We start from the raw sequence: 19095 nt of genomic DNA on the forward strand, positions 1-19095 counted from the left end.
GATGATGTAAATGATGCAACTGTGGTGTAGGTGACATTTGCATAATCTGCATTGCCGTCGTGTGCTCATTCGGATGGAAAACCGATAGCTTACCATACCCGAGGCTACAAAAACTAATGCCTCGACTTAAATCAAAAATGCAACATTGAAAATTGAAGTACTGTGAAATAAAATTAAACAAATAGTTAAATGCAGTCGTTACAATTAACATTTTCTTGTACAATTTGAAGAAAACTGATAAACAACTAAGTCAAAGACATCTTAAATAAAATAAAAGCATTCTAAGCATTGGAGAATTTCAAAGCAATCCGAGGAAAACTTAGGGCGTCGTCGGTGAAAATGTTTCAACGCTTTCAGCAGTTTCACTAAGTGCATCGCATCTCAGAGGTGCAGTTTCAAAGATGACAACATTTAAACATGTTAAAAGTAGCTACGGTTCAAGAACTGTAAGTTTGAATTAAGATTATTTTGTACTTTTTCGATCGAACGATATATTTGAAATAATCGAGCAATACTTTGATTGTCCAATTATATACTCACAACGAACCGTACATCGATAGAACCAGCATCGAATATTGAATTTACTATTGAAGCAATCTTTCAATCGATAACCTACAGACGGTCAAACCATATGATTTTGGCGATCTCGAGATTTTCACTGCTTTCCTCACATCGTATTTCATTTTGGCATTTCAAAGCTTGCTTGCGTCGAAAGTTAAATGAATTTTGGAGAACGCGTAATGTATTCAAGAAATACATATATTCCGAATCGAATGTAATGAAAGTTATTTGAATGAAGTCAACTATGATAAGCGAATCGCTTATGGAAAGAGAAAATAGTTTTTTAATATAAAAAAAATTAAATCATATCCCGAGAAGAACAAATTTAGTCCAAATTTCATTCAATGATATAACTTTCCCATAATTTTTCCGCTCTAACTTATCCAGGTCAAAAAAACTTTCGAAAACCTATCTAGAGAAAATTTGAACGTTCGGCGCTGTAAATTTTTTTCTCATCCGCAAGCGAGAAATTCAGTCTGGTGGAATTAATTTTAATATGAATCAAAGAAAACGTGTCGACCTTTCACACAATCGAACTTTTCAGACGTAGGCCCAACTTTCATTCTATGCCTCACCACACGAAGATTTTTCTCACTTTTTTTTTCAATTATCGTTCGTGGAAGCCACACATTCAATTCCATAACGAAAATATTGAACTACATGAATAAAGCCAGCAGCATAGCTCGGTCGTTAAGCTTCTGCTTAGCGTCGAGAGGCGCCGGGTTCGATCCCTGGGCCCGGGCCTCGAATGAAAATGATTTTTTCTGAAAAATGAATGAGTATGCTGTTGGTTAGACCTGGATTTGTGACTCCAGGTTGATCGTTTCCTATCGGAGTTTGACAATTTTCTCTGATTTCATTGTTGAAACGGTTCCCGGAAAAAAAATTGGCTAAAAATCCTTCCTACCTACTATGTCACCACTATTTGAAGTATGATTGATGTACAATAAAATTTATGTACAATTCATAGATGTCTCGTTGATTTGCGAGTTTTTCAGTGTCTCGTAATTCAACGAGTTGTAATAAAAATGCTGCATTTGTAATTGTAATTGAAATTCGTAATTGGCCAGGAAGGCGCATTGGGATTTACCTGTAAGGCCTTCCTGGTATATATGTAAAAAATAAAAAAAATAGATACATATGTTCATAAAGAAAAAAGTACGTTCAAAGTGAAATTATCATTTTAAAACGATTCTCAGTATTCATTCATCAAATAATAATAACGCTCGCTGTTTAATTCACTCAAAGCAATGGAAAACACCAACTTATGTACGCATAAAAATATTTATTGTTCAGCGAAGAAACGAAGTGAAATCGTACTTTTCCTAAAATGTGAAATATTTTTTTTATGAAATAATTGTATATCGTTTGATATTGAAACAAAATATATCTGGCATTGTTCACTCTTCAGATGCACGGCATGGTATGTGAAAATAGATTTGAACGTTCGTTCTGAAAGGTTTTAAACGAGAGTTTGGCCATTCGTTTTGGTCGATTGAACTAACGGTTTTTACCTGATGGATGCTGCGACTTCGTTGTGGCACATTAACGCCCCACCCCCCTCACTCAATGCTTACGATTTCTCAAAATCGACACCTTTCCAATGTAAAATGGGTATTTTACCACCTGTACATGAAAAGCATAAAAAAACAAATAATATGTTACCATGTAAACGATCGAAAATGAAATAATAAAAGAAAGTCTCTTTGACGGCCGCCATCTCCAGGGACGTTCTTTTGCGGGGCAATTCTTCGCACAAGGGTGTTATTTTTGAGTATTTCACTTTTTTTACCACCTCGCCCCCTCCTCAAATAAAAGATACAGTCGCTCTCTGATGTCTAGATATTTACTCAGTCTGGTTTTCACTTTTATTTCCGTCGGCCCTTGGGTTATATTGAGGCCGAGTTTTTTCAGCCGTGAAATTTTATATACATAATAAGTGGGTTACGTGTCATGCAAGATGTATTTTACAATACAGGTACTCAGTCTTACAATAAAAACACAAGAAAATATGAATAAAGGAAATTATACCATTGAAATCAATTCAATTTTATCTGTACGTAACAAGCTGATACATGATACTGGTGATACATTTTGAACTTTTGATTTTTACCTATCAAGGTATATTTATACTGGCACAGCAAATACCGGAAACAGTACGTGAACAGCAGTACGAAAAGTATTCTTTGGTATATAAATATGTTCCGTAATGTGTACGTGGCGTAGATGTAACAGCAGTAAAGCCTGACGTCATAGTAGCGAGTGCACGCGTACTAACAAAAGTACACCATTGCATATGCATATTTTTGGAAACGTCATATTGTGACAATATTGAAGATTCGACGCAAGCAATGTTGCACCGTCTCTTCGCACGTATGCACATATATGTAAGCCGATTTTGCCTTGTACTCGACTAAAACTTGTATGAACGTGCGCTGCTGTATAGTATGAATAGAAGTAATCTTTTCCGTGCACTGCTGTGGCGGACTGTGGCCTTGCAGTGCTGGATAGTATGAATAGACATTTGTACGCATGCATTGCATACATATATTGGAAAATATTAAAAAAGGATTTTGATTTTATTTCGAAATATCCCACGTCTAAATTACAGATTTTTTTCTATGCTTAATTACAAAAGCCCTACTTAAAAAAACAATTTGTGTCTGCTTCCGTCTTCAGCCATTTTTAATTAATCCCAAGACATGAAATTATTAGCATAATTAACCTTTCATCGGTGATTTGGGATATTTTTAGACATTCCAATTGGGTCATTATGAAATTGTAATCAATTTTACGCCTTTTTAAAAAACCTTTTTTACACGCTTTTTATTTCACAACGCCTTTTTTTAATTTGAAAATAATTCAAAACGCCACAATTTTACATAAATAATTGAAAGATCTGCAAAACCACGTTTGAACAAAGATTAATCGCCGATATGAAAAAGTAATGAAAATTTATAGATCGTATTATCACTAGAAACGATTTTTTTCAAATTTAACGGCGGAAAAGCACGCGAATAGAATTAAGGTCGATTGTAAATAAATGAGTGCATGTTAAATTTGATTTTCGATAATCGAACTTGCAATATCTATGAATTCGGAGGAATTGAATAAAATTCAATCGAGTCGAATAAATCCCATTATTGGCATTAGCGTTTTCCCATCCCCCACGGGATAGAATTCCCATCTGGCTAGGACGAGCGGCTATTAAAGATTCGCACTTCCTAAAATTCCATCCCCTTCTTCCACGCAGGAGATATCTAATTGAATTCTATCCAATACCGAACTGAATAAAAATGCGGTGAAGAATGATACCTGAATATAAGATAGGAAAAAAAATTATCCATAGATACCCATATCTCATAATATATGTATGTATGTATCTATTACTTTTCATACATTAGATATACGAACATAATACATTTATACATATATACATACATATTCATGTATGTACATATATACACTTTTTTCAATCTTACCAAGCCTCGTTTATTTTGTACTGAGTAAATAATTATCAAAATAATGAATAAAAAAAACCAATCAAATACCCAATTTAAAACTTCAGTCGTGCTAAACGTTTTGACAAGTAATATACATTTTGCACAGGTCTCTAAAAATCATTTAATTTTGAAAGTAAAATGTTTTAAAATTAAATGTTTTTAATTTAAATTTTAAATTGAATACCAAATTAAAAAAGCGTTATAGATAATTAAAGATATACAAATGTATATATTGCGTCAGATACAAAACACGCAGAAGCGAAATCCATTTTTATTCTAATTTAAATAGAATATATCCACACGGAATACTAAATATTACATTCATATGGTGAAAATGGAACAATAGAATTTTATTACACTTATAAAAAAAATTCAAGTATGAAACTGAAATATTGTATGAATTTTTTTAATTTTCAAACAAAATTTTAAATACAATAACGGTATTAGACTTTTTATATATGTACATAATTCCAACTTTTATATGTGCAACAAACCGATTAAGAAGAAAAAAATTTAATAAAAATACATTTTAAATGTTAATATTTTATGTTGTAATACAATAATATGCTTATATTGAATTAAAAAGTTTACTTACATATGTATGTGTACACATATGGTCCACATCACTACTCACAGCTTTTGAAAAATGACGTTTTAATTTTTTTTTCATTCAGACTTCATTTAAGTATGATATAAACGGATATTTTTTCATTAGCAATGGACAGGTAAAGGAAATTTGAAAGTCCTGTAACCCTCATCAAGTGTTACTATACTGTTACTCTTTTACAAGATGTAATGTCTCTTTGATGGGCAGAAAAAGACCAAAACTTGGTCTTTTTCTGCCCATACTTAGTATTCCTATGTATTATAACTTACACACATTAATGATATTTTAGCGTACTTTAAACTTGTGCTTTGTTAAAACTATTTGATATACATATGCAATATATATCCATGTTCAAAGTTTGTGTGTCGTTAAAATAGTTTACATCATATTATGCTACATATATGTATATATCTATGTATGTATATATACATACATAATATATCCCACGATTAAATCGAGCGTTTACAAAGTTTCGATTCGAGCCTATATCACACCCTTGTTTATGGAAAACACGTTAAATTTTGATTTATATCTCGAAACGAATCTGAGCGATAAATCTCCACGTGCGGCACTTAGATATATTGTGCCCATGTACATATCTGGAGTGCCGAAAGGGTTTGAATATAAGGTCGGAGGGTTAAAATAGATTGTACACGGATCGCTATTTTTACGAGGGTCTCTATCACCATCTATAAAACTTGGAATCGTTGCATGCCAAGAATTCCGTGGTGTTTTTGTCCAGTTTTTATTATTTCGTATGTTTGCACGAGTTTGAGTGAGTGGCTCAGAGGTAGATGTCCATAAAATGGAATTGAATTTTTTTAACAGCCGAAAACTCAGAAAATATCAGAAAGTTTTAATTAAAATTGAATAGTTTTTTTGTTGTTTTCTTTGTTATTTTCTTATTAAATGAATGCTGAAGCTCAAATAAAACCTAAAAAAATTACGAAGACTTCGAACGATTGATTATACATATATAATATGTAGAAGCTATTTCTTTTTAAGCGCTTTTATTTCTCTTTAGAGCTACACATACATATGTACATACATACATACATGTGTTCATATGATATTTTTAGTACAATCAATAAACATACAATAATGAAAATAACAAAAGGCTATGGAACAGATTTAGGTAAAATAAAATAAAATTCCATGGTAACACATAATTTTGAATATGGTATTTTTAATACAACCAATAAATATATAATGGTGAAAATAACAGTAGAGGTAATGAACCGATTTACAAAGAAAATGTGTAAATCTATCAGATTCAGATTCAGATGATGATATTGCAGTATTTCCATCGAAGACTACATGTAAGTTATCAGTAAAAGAAAGTTTTTAGTTAATTATTAGAAATGAAGCCAGAAGGAGCCTCCACAGAAGAAATTAAATATACTTTTTTCCGAGAAGAAAAATAAGAGGCAGATATTTTAAAAATGCTGTTGTTTATCTGATAATATTTAAGCAAAAATTATTAACAAACAAGAGCTTTTGTTACAAGAGTTATTGTAATATAAAAATAATTATTTTAGAACTGTAATGATGCTCGATATACCAACGAAGTTAAATAAGTAACGATGATTTTTATATGTAAAATTTAGTTGAAGTTGAACCTATACATAAAAGATGAAATGGAATGAATTTTACTTTTTGTTACATGAAAATGTATCGTGCTTTGTAATTGGATTATTTGAAAATAAACGACAATGGTATATTCTGCTTATAGGAAATGTTCATACAGAAAAAAATAGATACTTTTATGAGCTATTCAATATTGTTCAAGAGCATGAATGATATCTCATGTTCATCGAAATACGCGGGTTCAAATCCAAGATAAGAATAATAGGAGAATAAATTTAAGTGAGCTAGCTCGCATATCCAGAATATACTTTTATCGGAAATGCGTAAAATAAATCAACCATATATACGAAATATGATAAAATTTACCGGATATCGAACATTCATTTCCCGAAAGAAGCGATACAATATCGAGAACCTATCAGAATGAATTGACAGTAAAAAACCGAAAACGTATCTTGCATCCCATTTAAAAAATACACGTGTGTATATATGTATATTGTATATTATGAATCGTATTTTCAACCGGAACATCCACATGTTAATTAACAGCTTAGATTAGAGCGAAATATAGATTATGGCGGATTACTATTGTTTGCCAAAATTAACCGTGTACAACAGGCTCATTCATTGTGATCAAATATTGAATTTCAAATTGGGCCCAGCTTATGATTTAATTTGTATGCGTAAGATCTGAATCTCAACAGTGCCATCTAAAATCATTTCATATATTTATACACACACACACTTTACTGGACCTGGACGAGTAAAAACACTTTGCAGAAATATTATTTTACGAAAAACCCATACGTTCTATTTGGAAAAGAGTGAAATTCAATTTCCGCAATATCTGAACTGACGTTCCACACAAAGCTCAAAGTAAAGCGACATTTTCCACTTCATACATATGAATAAGTGCAAAATTCAACCGGACAGGACATGTAATTACGTGCAGACATTCGTATACACATTTAGCATATTCCATGAAACATTCCGGAAAATATTTTCAAACGGGTATTTTTTGACTAGTAGACTATGACCGTTGCAAACAAAGCGCAGAGTACATGAGCAATCGAATTATTCGCGAGCAACTTTGAACGACGTATGTAATTACAGAGAGAGTTGCATAATATACAAAATATCGAATCAGCATCCTTTGAGTTCATTCGGATGCGGATGCAATCGTTTGCCTCTACTTGGCAGGTGTGCACTAGCACATATAGTAGTCGTTTATTGATCTTTCATTTGCTCTGAGTGCGATGCTGGCTATAGAAAGCGACCGTCTGCGACCTCTGCCTCACTAAATGGTTCATCTAATCTATTTTTATGTACGTCAGTTTAATACGATTGCATGCGATATTATGCAATGATAAGTCACGAAAACTTTCATTTCGTACCGATTTAATACAGGCGTTTCATTTCTAAACGCATAAAGTTAATATTTTAATATCATAAAGTCGTATTTGTTATACATACATACATACATAGTATGTTTGAACATTTTGATATCTGTCAATCTGTCTAAATGTACAGAAATAAAACGCAACAAAGCGATCCTTTGTGTCGCGTTAATTTGACTCACAATAATGGGCCAAAGTTTGCAAAAGATTTATATCTTTGTTTTGTTATCGCCGCGTTCACTTTCTGAAGAAATATTTAAACAAGAGCAAATTTCTAAGTACCGCACCGTATATTTTTCTATTCGGTATATATTCAAATTTATAACTTGAAATTTGTATCCCACGTTGAGTGCTGATTGAATATTGAATTTAAATTTTATGTACTTTGAAAGATTTATTTTCATTTTATAATAAGTATGTAATTAAATTCAGTTTATTAAAAAAAAATGTGTATAATTCTTTTTTCCACACGTTTTACTCTTAAATTATAGAACAACATTAAAAACAAAATCGTAGAGCACGTTTTCGTCTTTACGAGCCATTTCTTTTCAGCATCGTAATTGCACGCTTCGGAGAGAATACCGTGAAAATTTTAGGAGAAGAAATAAAAAGACAAGCGAGTTTAAATTTAGAAAAAAGTAAAAAAAATCTCTACGCTCAGACGAAATCAATTTCAAATTCAATACGTTTTCCGCAATCGAATCGAAATGCGATTCCTTCGCAACACACTTTGTATTTTCCCGAGGCGAATTTTCCAACGAAAACCGCAAACACGAGAAATTTGTTCCACATATGCGAATAATCAATGCAAAGTAAATAAATTTTCAGTACAAATAAAATCTTGAAATGTGGCCACACATACATACATACATACATAATTTAATTTCGATTAATTTAAAATTAAACTCCTAAACGGATGCGAGACTTGCATTTTTGAACCAAAGTACAGGAAATGTGAGATTAAACTGCAAATAACCACCTGACATGGAGCGAATACACATATGTACATACATATGTGAGCTTAATAAAAATTATCTAAAATAAAATTCAGGAATAAACGTTAGAGACATTTGTGCCATCATCTCTCACGTTGCAAATTAGATATGTGGTGTAAAAACAAGTTAAGCTACGAAAAAAGGACGAAGATGAAAGGATTTCACGCCCGTTTTAATTCTAATCTCACGTCAATTACGGTCTTGAAGGTCACTTCAGATATAAACTCTAACCAACATACAAGGATGAAGCGCCCTAATTGTTCTTTTAAGAGTCGAAACTCCCGACACACTTTTCCGGTAGGCTCAAGTTGCAGGGAGAAAATTCAGCCATACGCATATACGTCTTAATTAAGTGTCGAGCTGTGGTCGCCCTTATCTCTATTTTCTGCTGAAATGGCTTTTTTCGTACTCCAAATTAGTGGTCGGATATATGTATGTATGTATGTACATACATACATACATATACAGCTGTGTTGCCTGAACTGGTCTCAAGGATTGCACATCAAAGCACAACTCGTTCCACTTTTATTCTAATCCGGATTAAAGATGTGACGGCCGGATTGTAATCCGACGGTTGCCGTAGTTTTGTTTTATTGTTCGAAAATGCTGTGACAGTGAAGGTGAAGGGTGAATGTTACATTCGCTTACCACTTTTCGAGGGATTTCATGGAGTTAAATACTCTTAATATTCAAGTTAGTATAAATTTCGCGCGATGTTATTCAACACGCGAGCCATCTCTTTTAAAAGGAGCTTCCATTCAAGGGCCTTATCTTTATTATGAAAATCTTAAAAAACACCGTTTTGTTGAATTTTCAACGTAGGAAAACTCTCCCTTAAATTACACATTCAGTATGAGAAGGCGGTTTCCAACAAAAGCACCTTGAAAAATTGTAAAAGGGATATCACGATAAGTGCTCATTCTAATGTATTTTTGATATTCAATGCATAATAAATGTTTATATAGAGAGTGAACGAGGAATACCGAAGTGTGTAAAAAAGGTCCAATATTACATCACTGGCGACACTACATCGTACAAAAAAGTGACAATTTTAAATATATTGTATATACACTCAAGGAAGCGAATGTGATTTTCGAAATGACGAAAATTTAAATTTAAAATAAAATGAGAGCTGGGAACAAACGCGGGCTATTACGATGTAATGAAGACGGAGAAGGTCTTTAGGAAAATTGGCGTAATAAATACGCGGACAGATGTCGGCCTCTGTTTTGCTAAGAAAATGGAGCTGAAAGAGTCTCTGGCTGTATCCGGTTAAATTATGACGTTCTTGTGGCTTTACCGGATACATATAATTGGAGTTGTTCTAAAGAGAGAAGATTACCCTCCACACATAAATTTGATACGTGACCTCGTGTATACTACTTACTACACAATCTTCATAAAAAAAATGTTTACTACACATACAAACATATAATAAACTCTATACATAAACCATATATAATACATACATATCGATGGCTTGGTGCACAGATATTGTATGTCCATTTTTGAATTTGTATTGAATTTTAAGTGTGTAGATGCTGGAATAATTCAGGTTTTTCCTTTTTCCTTTCAAGGTAATTTTTACTGCATAAATAATTCTGAAAGGAAAAACTTGAATTATTTCAGCATCTACAAACTTAAAATTCGATACAAATTCATAATTAGACATACAATCTCTGTGCACCAAGCCATCGATATATTCTTCATTATAATTAGCCTAATAACTATTACAACATAAATTTCCGTTACGAAATACGTTTTATGATCCGTTGATATGTAAATACATATGTGCATACTATTCAGCACTGTGCATCGATAGCTCGGCACAAAACCGCAAGAAAAAATAAAAGTTTTATATTATACAGCATCGCTCATTTTACGCTCGTTCATACTTGTTTTGCACTAGTTCAAGGCAAAATCAGCTTACACATGCATTACAGAGCGCGACGATATGGCGCAATATTGCATGCGTCGTATAATCGACTCAATTTTTACCCATTTGACGCTTCCGAAAATATTTATATCACTTTCGCTGGTATACGGGTGCACTCGCCACTATGTGAATATTTACACATGTACTGCTGTACATAAAATATGAATAGATTCATGTCAATTGCTACTGTTTCGGTACGTCACATACACACATTACGGAGCATATGAATGTGTCCATATAGAATTCACTAAAGAGTATTTATCGCACTGCCGTTTAAGCATATGTAGTTGCTGGCTTGAGTTGTGCTGGTATAAACGAACTTTTGAAAGTATTGATTGACTAATTATTATTTTGTTTTATGTTGAATTAAAATTATTTTTAGCTTATGCACATTTTTTGGCAAGGAGTATAAAATTATTAAAAGAGCTTTATCACTTGTCATATATCCAATAATCAAAGTACGTATGTGTGAAAACCAAAACGCTTTTGGCGAATTCGAGGATTTGTAATATTTGTATTATTTGTAATATTCGTATTATTACAATTTGTAATAAAACTACCTAATCCAAAAAATAATACTATCTAGAATATCGGATGTAACCAACCCATGACTTTATCTATGTATTTGAGGAATATAAAAAGGTCACAAAACAAAATTCGATAATTAAACATACATATACGTTCACACATGCCGGTTATGACAGTATTTTCGATACAAATTGAGCACATTGAACGCATTGAGTTAAAATAAAATAATGAAATATTGTTTTAAAAAAATACTACTTCCGGTTTACGAATTCTGACCAAAACCTTATCAGCTCTAAGTTAGCACATAAAGAATACAAATGTAAATTTTCAGCTCGATACGGTTAAGGATGTGGACAGAATAGTGGCTACAACATTTTTTACCTTTCTAAGAGGAAAAATTCCACTTCCGGTTTATTAAATTTAGTGATTTTTTTTTATTTTCATCACATCAATACAAGAATTATACTTGAGTTTTTTGTGAAGAGCACACATGTTTAAGGGGTCAAAAAAAATAATGGAAGAAAAATCGAATAACAGCAAACAGCCACCGATGCTTACCAAATTTAATAAATTATTTGGTATTAAGTTTTAAGTTCTAGATACGAAATTTAAGTTAAGAATTTCAGTAATCGATACTAAGTTTCAGTTCTACAGGACTAACGGTGTTAATAAAAAACGGTGCCAAAAAATCCCACATTTTGATCGATTCTGAGTTTGAATCAGTCAAAATCCCGAGTTTGAATTTTCGCATGATCACAAAACTTCATCTATTATTACTACGTACATAGATAAAATAAAAACAGCAGTAATTCTACTTAATATGTATAATAGTATTATTCTGTCGAATTAAACGCTCCAATTAATTTGAATCATTTGAAAATTTCGTACAAAGCCGACACTAAATATTGGCATGAATCGTTTCTATTTATACTAAACCAAACAAATTACATAGGCACACCCAAAGTAAATATTTTACGAACACATTCAAATATATATTTAGGCATGTACATCGTATATTTATTTATTCGACATCGAAAAGAACTTTTACGCCAAAGGTGGTCCGAGAACGGGGGTCCCTTTGAAATCGTGTACCTACGAGAAATCAACAACATTGTATGGGCCAAAACGTATTTGCGACAGGCACAAAGGAGAGCCGACGCCCAGATTGGCAAGTGGGTGGTGTGACCCTTCGGCCATTTAGCGTTTCTCTCCCCCCCATGTTGTAATATGACGATTTTTGGCAACGGACGATAAAAAGCGATAAATTGTTATTCCGAAGAGTGCAAAAACGACCATTGTCCACGCATGATATTATGAGTCATCAATTTTGCTTTGTTGACGCTTACATTATAGATATGTACATATACATATGTATATATTGACTATTTCGATTTGGCGTGTGACAGTTGAATTACGTGAATTTCAGCACACGATTGTATGTATGTACATACATTATTATTTATCGTCGATGATTCATAGCTGGTGTCTGCAATTCTAGGAGGCTTTTATGATGGCACAGATTACGTATTACAGTACATATCGATTACACCTACATACATACATATATTAATTATTATTATATTCTGATAATTATATGTAATATACAATATAAATTTCCTAAATATTCACAAAGCCCCATTTGCCTGACATCGGTCGATATGTATAAATACGTACATCATACGTGATTAATATTCATATGTACCATAGTAAATCATGACAAAAATGGCTGTGAAGAAAAAAAATATGCACAACAAATATTTCATATTGTTAATAAAATAAGAAATATTTTCGTAGATATTATTTTTCGACGAATTTTCTCGAAAATTACCCAAATAAGTCAAAAAGCTTCATAATGCTATTCGTTTGTATGTATGTATGTACATACATACCTACAGTTTCTAAGGAATATGTACTCTGATATATGTAGAATATTAGTTTTACTAACAAATCAATTTTAAAAACTCATAAATAATGCGAATTTTCCCGTGAAAAATTCTAAAAATTGTTTTGGGCGTTTATCTTCTTCGTAAAATTTATTACTGTAAATGTGAAAGTACTCCGAAAAATCCCCCTTTTTTGTTGAATTTATTTTCGTATAGCAAGGTTTACTAAATATGGATAGACCTTAATTGCGCAATTAAAAGTTGCGTAATTAAAATTAACATGTATGGCATGAAAATTAAATTGTATATCATGAAAATTAAATTATATGGCTTTCATAAAAGATATTGACAGATGTGCGTCGGATAAGTTATATATATGTAGATAACTACGTATTAAAAAAAAAACAAAAAGTAAATAATAAAATAAAATAAAATGTGAAATCGAAATACAATAGAATTTTATTTTTCATAAAAGTGAAGGAAAATATCAGAGTGCGAGGAAGCACCTTAAAAGGATTTTTGATGGTTGAAAAAATTCAATTGAATTTTTCTATAGGCATTGTGAAAATGATTCCACGAAAAGCCATAAGAAAAATGGGCCAATTGAACGTATTCGCAATCTGTTCAAGACAGAAACAAACAACGACGTACATATACATATATTTCTTATTTTATTTTACATAGATACATATACATATATATCAGGAAGGCTTGACAGGAAGACCCCAATGCACCTTCCTGGACAATTAATTACATACAATGCAGTATTTTATTATTACACAAATCACTGAATTTCCAGAAGGTGAAGAACACGAAATAACAATTAATTAATTATTTAATTACAGAATTAATCCATTAATATATGTATGTATAGGTGGAAAAGGATATGACATACATATGTAAATACATATATCTATATATATTTAAAAATGAATGTCTGTGTGTGTGTGTCTCGAATAGGCTCCTAGACCACTGAACCAACTACGATGAAACTTTCAGGATTTGTTATATGCATGTCCGGGAAGATTACTGTGAAAAAAAATCGCCCAAAAACGGGAACGGAAACGGGAAAAACGGGAATGAGTCTCATTCCAACGCTATAATTTCAAATGTTTTCGCGTCGCAACCAACGTGTTCGTTGCCTGCGTTTTACCGAAAAATGGGAACGGGAACGAAAACGGGAACGGGAACGAGAACGGGAATTGCATGCGTTATTGTGGCATTGCAACGCATGCCGGGTTCACCTAGTATCATTATATTATATAAGATTAGATATTCAAAATATTAAACAGTACTATTTATCAATCAACAAATTATATTTATCACATGTTTACGCTTACGTATGCTCAGATATATTATAAAATATACGTATTGCTATGAGTTTATACAGTGTCGAAAATTTCATAAGCTAGCAGCTTAAATTAGAATAATTTTATTATTACGCACCGAACGAAGAGCAACGAACATTTCCAAATTCGCTCGCGTGAAATGAAGCGCTACAGATTGTTGGAAGTTGTCGAAGAAGACGTACTCATTCGTTTGTTCGTCCGTTTAAAACTTCTTCTTCAAAAGGCCATTATGAAGCCTGCTAATGAAATTAAATGGCTATACTGACTACGAGCTACGAAATTAAAGAAAAATATATTTCATCCCTTGATTAACAACCGTTGATCGTGAAGCCTTAGACTTAACTGAAAATGTCGTCTAGTGACTTTCTTCCTGAAAATAAACATGAATACGAATTATTTTTAAAATTAATGATTAAATATGTACATATACATATGTATATAATATATTGAAAATTTTATATATGTACATATAACATAGTTATTTATTTATTTTGGTTGCATGTTTTAATTAGCAAATTAATATTAAATAAATACATAAATAAATGATAATTATGGCTTAAATTTGTTCAAATGACGATTCAATCAAAAGTAAATTGCGTCGTTACTTCAAATTCAATACTTGGCACCTATGTATAGGTATATACGTAGAATCATCAAAATCGATTGAAAACGACTTCCGGTCCGGTCCATTGATTCCATTGACCTTTTACAAGCCTGCTCACGCACAATATTCAGAGATATATGTACATACATTGTAATTAAAGGTATGCTGTAGTGTATATTATATATCTACGTAATACAAAAATCTATTTTTTTAAATATTCAACCTCAAATAAAATTTTTTTATTTTAAAAATAATTGTAATTCGTTATATATGTATGTAGAGATAGGTAGTTTTGAGAAATATACATAAATGTAAAGTATAGACTACAGCAAAATTTAATAATAATAATTTAATAATAATAATTTAATAATTTATATTTGAAAATAATCATTTTAAAGGCGATTAATAAATTAACATTAAAAATTTTCATTTATTGATATAATATTGAAAAACTATGTATGTACATATAAATAGTCTAACCACGTTACTGAAAAACATTGTACCTTCTCATTTAATTTTCGTCTCTAAATGTAAGGGAAAATTTATATTATGTATGTATATGTACAATATTGTAAGCATTTAATCAACCTAAACCGTAATCTCCAAGGAGCCACACAGGATTATGTAGAATTCAATTTATCAATTTTCAAAAGGCATATATAATGTGACAAATTTAAAATGAACCTAAAATATAATATTATACTATTATTATTTTTATTTATTATTATAAATAAATAATATAATTACTTAAATGCAATATTGACATTAATAAATGTCAATAAGTATTCTATTATTGACATTTGTTAATATGAATTTATTCGTATTTTCTTCAATACAGAAATTATACATTAGCCGACAACTAATAATCGCTAACATAAGCACACGTTACACACGACAATTAGATAAAGGAATCCGCTTATTTAATACTGCATTGATCAATTTTCATATCCAATGATTGCGAATGGAAATATTTTAATATATCGGCTTATTCAAGTGCTGAAATTGATACGGTATTATCATATTTTCTTTCAATATTGAATTCAAATAAATTATGCGAAACCTCTCAAAATTCTCAAAGAAAATGGAAATCAATGGCTACCTACATATAATATATACCATTTCTAAGATTCTTCACCCTCCCTGCCTCCCCCTCGAATCCCCCCAATTCATAAGTCGCGAAAGTGTGGTGAGGATTCAAAGAGATCTCCAAAGGATCGACCGGACTCAGACAATGTACTTTCGGCAAATATTATTCATAATAATAATACCTAAAATTAGACCCTCAATTCCAGGATCAAGAGTTGAATATTGGTACACCGCGCATAAATACATACATAAATATTCAATCAGTAATTATATTCAATAGAAAATTTACGCTATATAGCGGCAATTCGATAGATTCTAGTCATTGATGTCTTAGTGTGAAATTAGTGTTACGTTTTTACGCAAATCCCTCATACAAGTGAGCGTGCTTACTAAATTCATTGCACGTTAATAAGGTTCCGCAAATTTGCTACGGCCTCCTTTTGGGACGCGATGATTTCATCTACGCAGATACGTACGGCTTGAATTAATTTCCACCTAGCTATAGATACGATTTAAGCCCACGAGTGTATGTTTGTGTGTAATCATCATTAGTATTTTACGTGAAAGCCCTAATGTTGAATGAAGATCCCAACGTAACAGTTCCTCTACGTAATGATACTACATTTCCTCAAATCGTTTGTTCAACGTTCTACAGATAAAGTTACTCGTATTTTGTATACGTTTATATGTAAGGACATCAACAGTTGCCCTTTTAACGTTTTGTACTTACTTACCTACCTATGTTCGGAGATGGCCTTTGTTTTTGCGATAGGCGATGAGCTCTCTCTAATTGTCTGTATAAATTTGGTCCAATTAGCTGGCTCGAAAGCAATGCTATTGTCTCAAGTGAATACCCAGTATATCATCAAGAGGTTGTATACACATACGTACAAATATCTAGTATGAAAAATCGTATCGCTTTATTATTAGAAAATTCGCCTCACGTAAATATCTATATAAAACCCGGTTCACAAAGATAAAAACAATATTACAACACAACAAAATGATCATAATTTTTTCATATCTTATGTACAATAAAGGTATAAGAAATGAAAAAAATCTGTATATACAGGATGTTATGAAAAGTCATTTATACAAAAAAGTAATTACAAAATAACAGCTAAATATAAAAACCTTTTCATACCATGAAGAAGAGATGAAACTCAAAATTACCACCACGGAAGTCAGATGAATGTCTAACATTTGAAGATAAACAGTAAATAATTTTAACAATTTTTTTGTTTTATTTCGCATTAGAAGTTAAAATTAAAATCGCTTGTGAATGGCGGCCTTTGTTCGGCGCGCTCCCTCAATTAGGTTTTTACACCCCTAATTCTGATAATTGGCAAGACATCTGCATGAGTGATATCTTAAAAGAAAGTGAAAAAAGCAGGCATGTTTTTAAAAAGGTTTTACCTCTTAAAGAAAATTTAGTTATTTTTTTAAATACAAAAAACATATCAGTTTTTTCCTACTTGACAAATTTTTTGAAAACTTATTGTAGCTCTAATATTTTTTCCTGTTGACACAGATGGTTGTATTTATTTTTATTTGATTGAAGAAACATTAGAAAAATAAAAAAAATAATAATTGACAAACATATCACTTTTGACTTGCGCAGTATTAGCAATTAACTGTGAGGTTTTAATGATTTTACTTAAAATGAAATATAAAATCAAAATAAATAAAAAAAGACTTTGGACTGAGGGATGTGTTGCTCAAAATGTTCTAAATGATATGAGCAATCAACCTTTTTACGCTTTGCATTTAGCTTCATGACACCCTGAACATATTTATATACCCCAAGGTCGATCTTTCAACAATTTGGCAACCCTGTCCTATTTCTCGCAAAATTAAAAATACAGTTTGCTGATTTATAAAATGCTGCAAATTTTTCCATAGATGTCTCTATGATTTTTAATCGATGTTTGTAATTGACCTTGAATAATTGAAATATTTATGTACAATGTTTGACTATATGTATGTATATGTAATGTAAAATAAAAAATAAAGGTAATACCTGTATAAATGATTAAATACTATTAAATTTTCATTACCGAGTGATGTTTGAAGACAGTATATGTACATAAAGAGTTGGGAACCAATATATGAGATATGAGCGTTTGAAATTGCGTGCCATTTCTATTGTATTTGCCTAGTGAACGTATGTATAATATAACATATATTTTATATAAGGTAAATACGTTTGTATACATAATAGCAACAATATGTAATATGTGACTTGCAATAACTCACTTATGTCTTTATTATATACGTTCTTCGCATTCGACGCAAATCACACTTCAAGTCAAGACCCATGACGAGGGTTCGTGCATTTTCGCCCTCCGAATTTTCCGGGAAAAACGCGAGAAAAACACATCGCTCATTTGCGCAGCGTCCGTAAATCTCGCTTCGAGGAGCAATTCGTCAAGACTCGAACAATATTTCAAAAAATTTTACTCAAACTGAACGCAAAACATCCCACTAAGCATACGAATGATGCTCACATATTCATATGAAAAAAATACAAAACAGCGGAAATTTCCTCTTCGTGTGCGCTAAAGGGCTATTATTTTTTAAAGTATTACAATGAAAATGTTTCACTTACCGGATGGGGATGTTAATCTGTTGTTATTATTGCCACGAAGACGCATGATCCACAGCATGATGACAGAAAAAAGCTGAGCTCCCTGAAAAAAAAAAACTTTGTTTTGAATATGAAATTACATAAAAAATCTTAATTTAGAATACACACTATTTTACTATTTTACACACTACAAATCAAGTTTTCATTTTGTAGTAATATTATGTATTTTTTCATACTTGGAATAAAAAAAACAAATTCATTGTAAAATAATCACGTAAAAAATTACTTTAACGAGCAAAAAAATTCTTCAATCTGTTACGTGTTATCAAACTTTTAGCAATAAATTAATATTTAAGAGACTAAACTGATTTATGTCGAGAAAATGTAGTGCAAAAGCTAAAGTTTACATCTAAATTAAAATATCGACCCACAGGAAATAATTCGAGTAGCTACTGAAATAAAATTAAGATAA

General features: G+C 31.5%; 1 protein-coding gene across 1 annotated transcript in view; it reads right to left on the bottom strand.

Annotated features, from left to right (window-relative positions):
• The window catches only part of LOC143910671 (uncharacterized), a 62884-nt gene extending 44164 nt beyond the window's left edge, over positions 1-18720 (bottom strand). The window contains exon 1 of the mRNA XM_077429251.1: positions 18645-18720. Coding sequence (XP_077285377.1) covers positions 18645-18702 — 58 coding nt within the window. The 5' untranslated portion in view covers positions 18703-18720. The remainder of the gene's footprint in view (positions 1-18644) is intronic.
• Positions 18721-19095: the final 375 nt, after the last annotated feature.

The sequence above is a fragment of the Arctopsyche grandis genome, chromosome 4 (genome assembly GCF_051622035.1).
Source record: "Arctopsyche grandis isolate Sample6627 chromosome 4, ASM5162203v2, whole genome shotgun sequence".
Classification (NCBI taxonomy): Eukaryota; Metazoa; Arthropoda; class Insecta; order Trichoptera; family Hydropsychidae; genus Arctopsyche; species Arctopsyche grandis.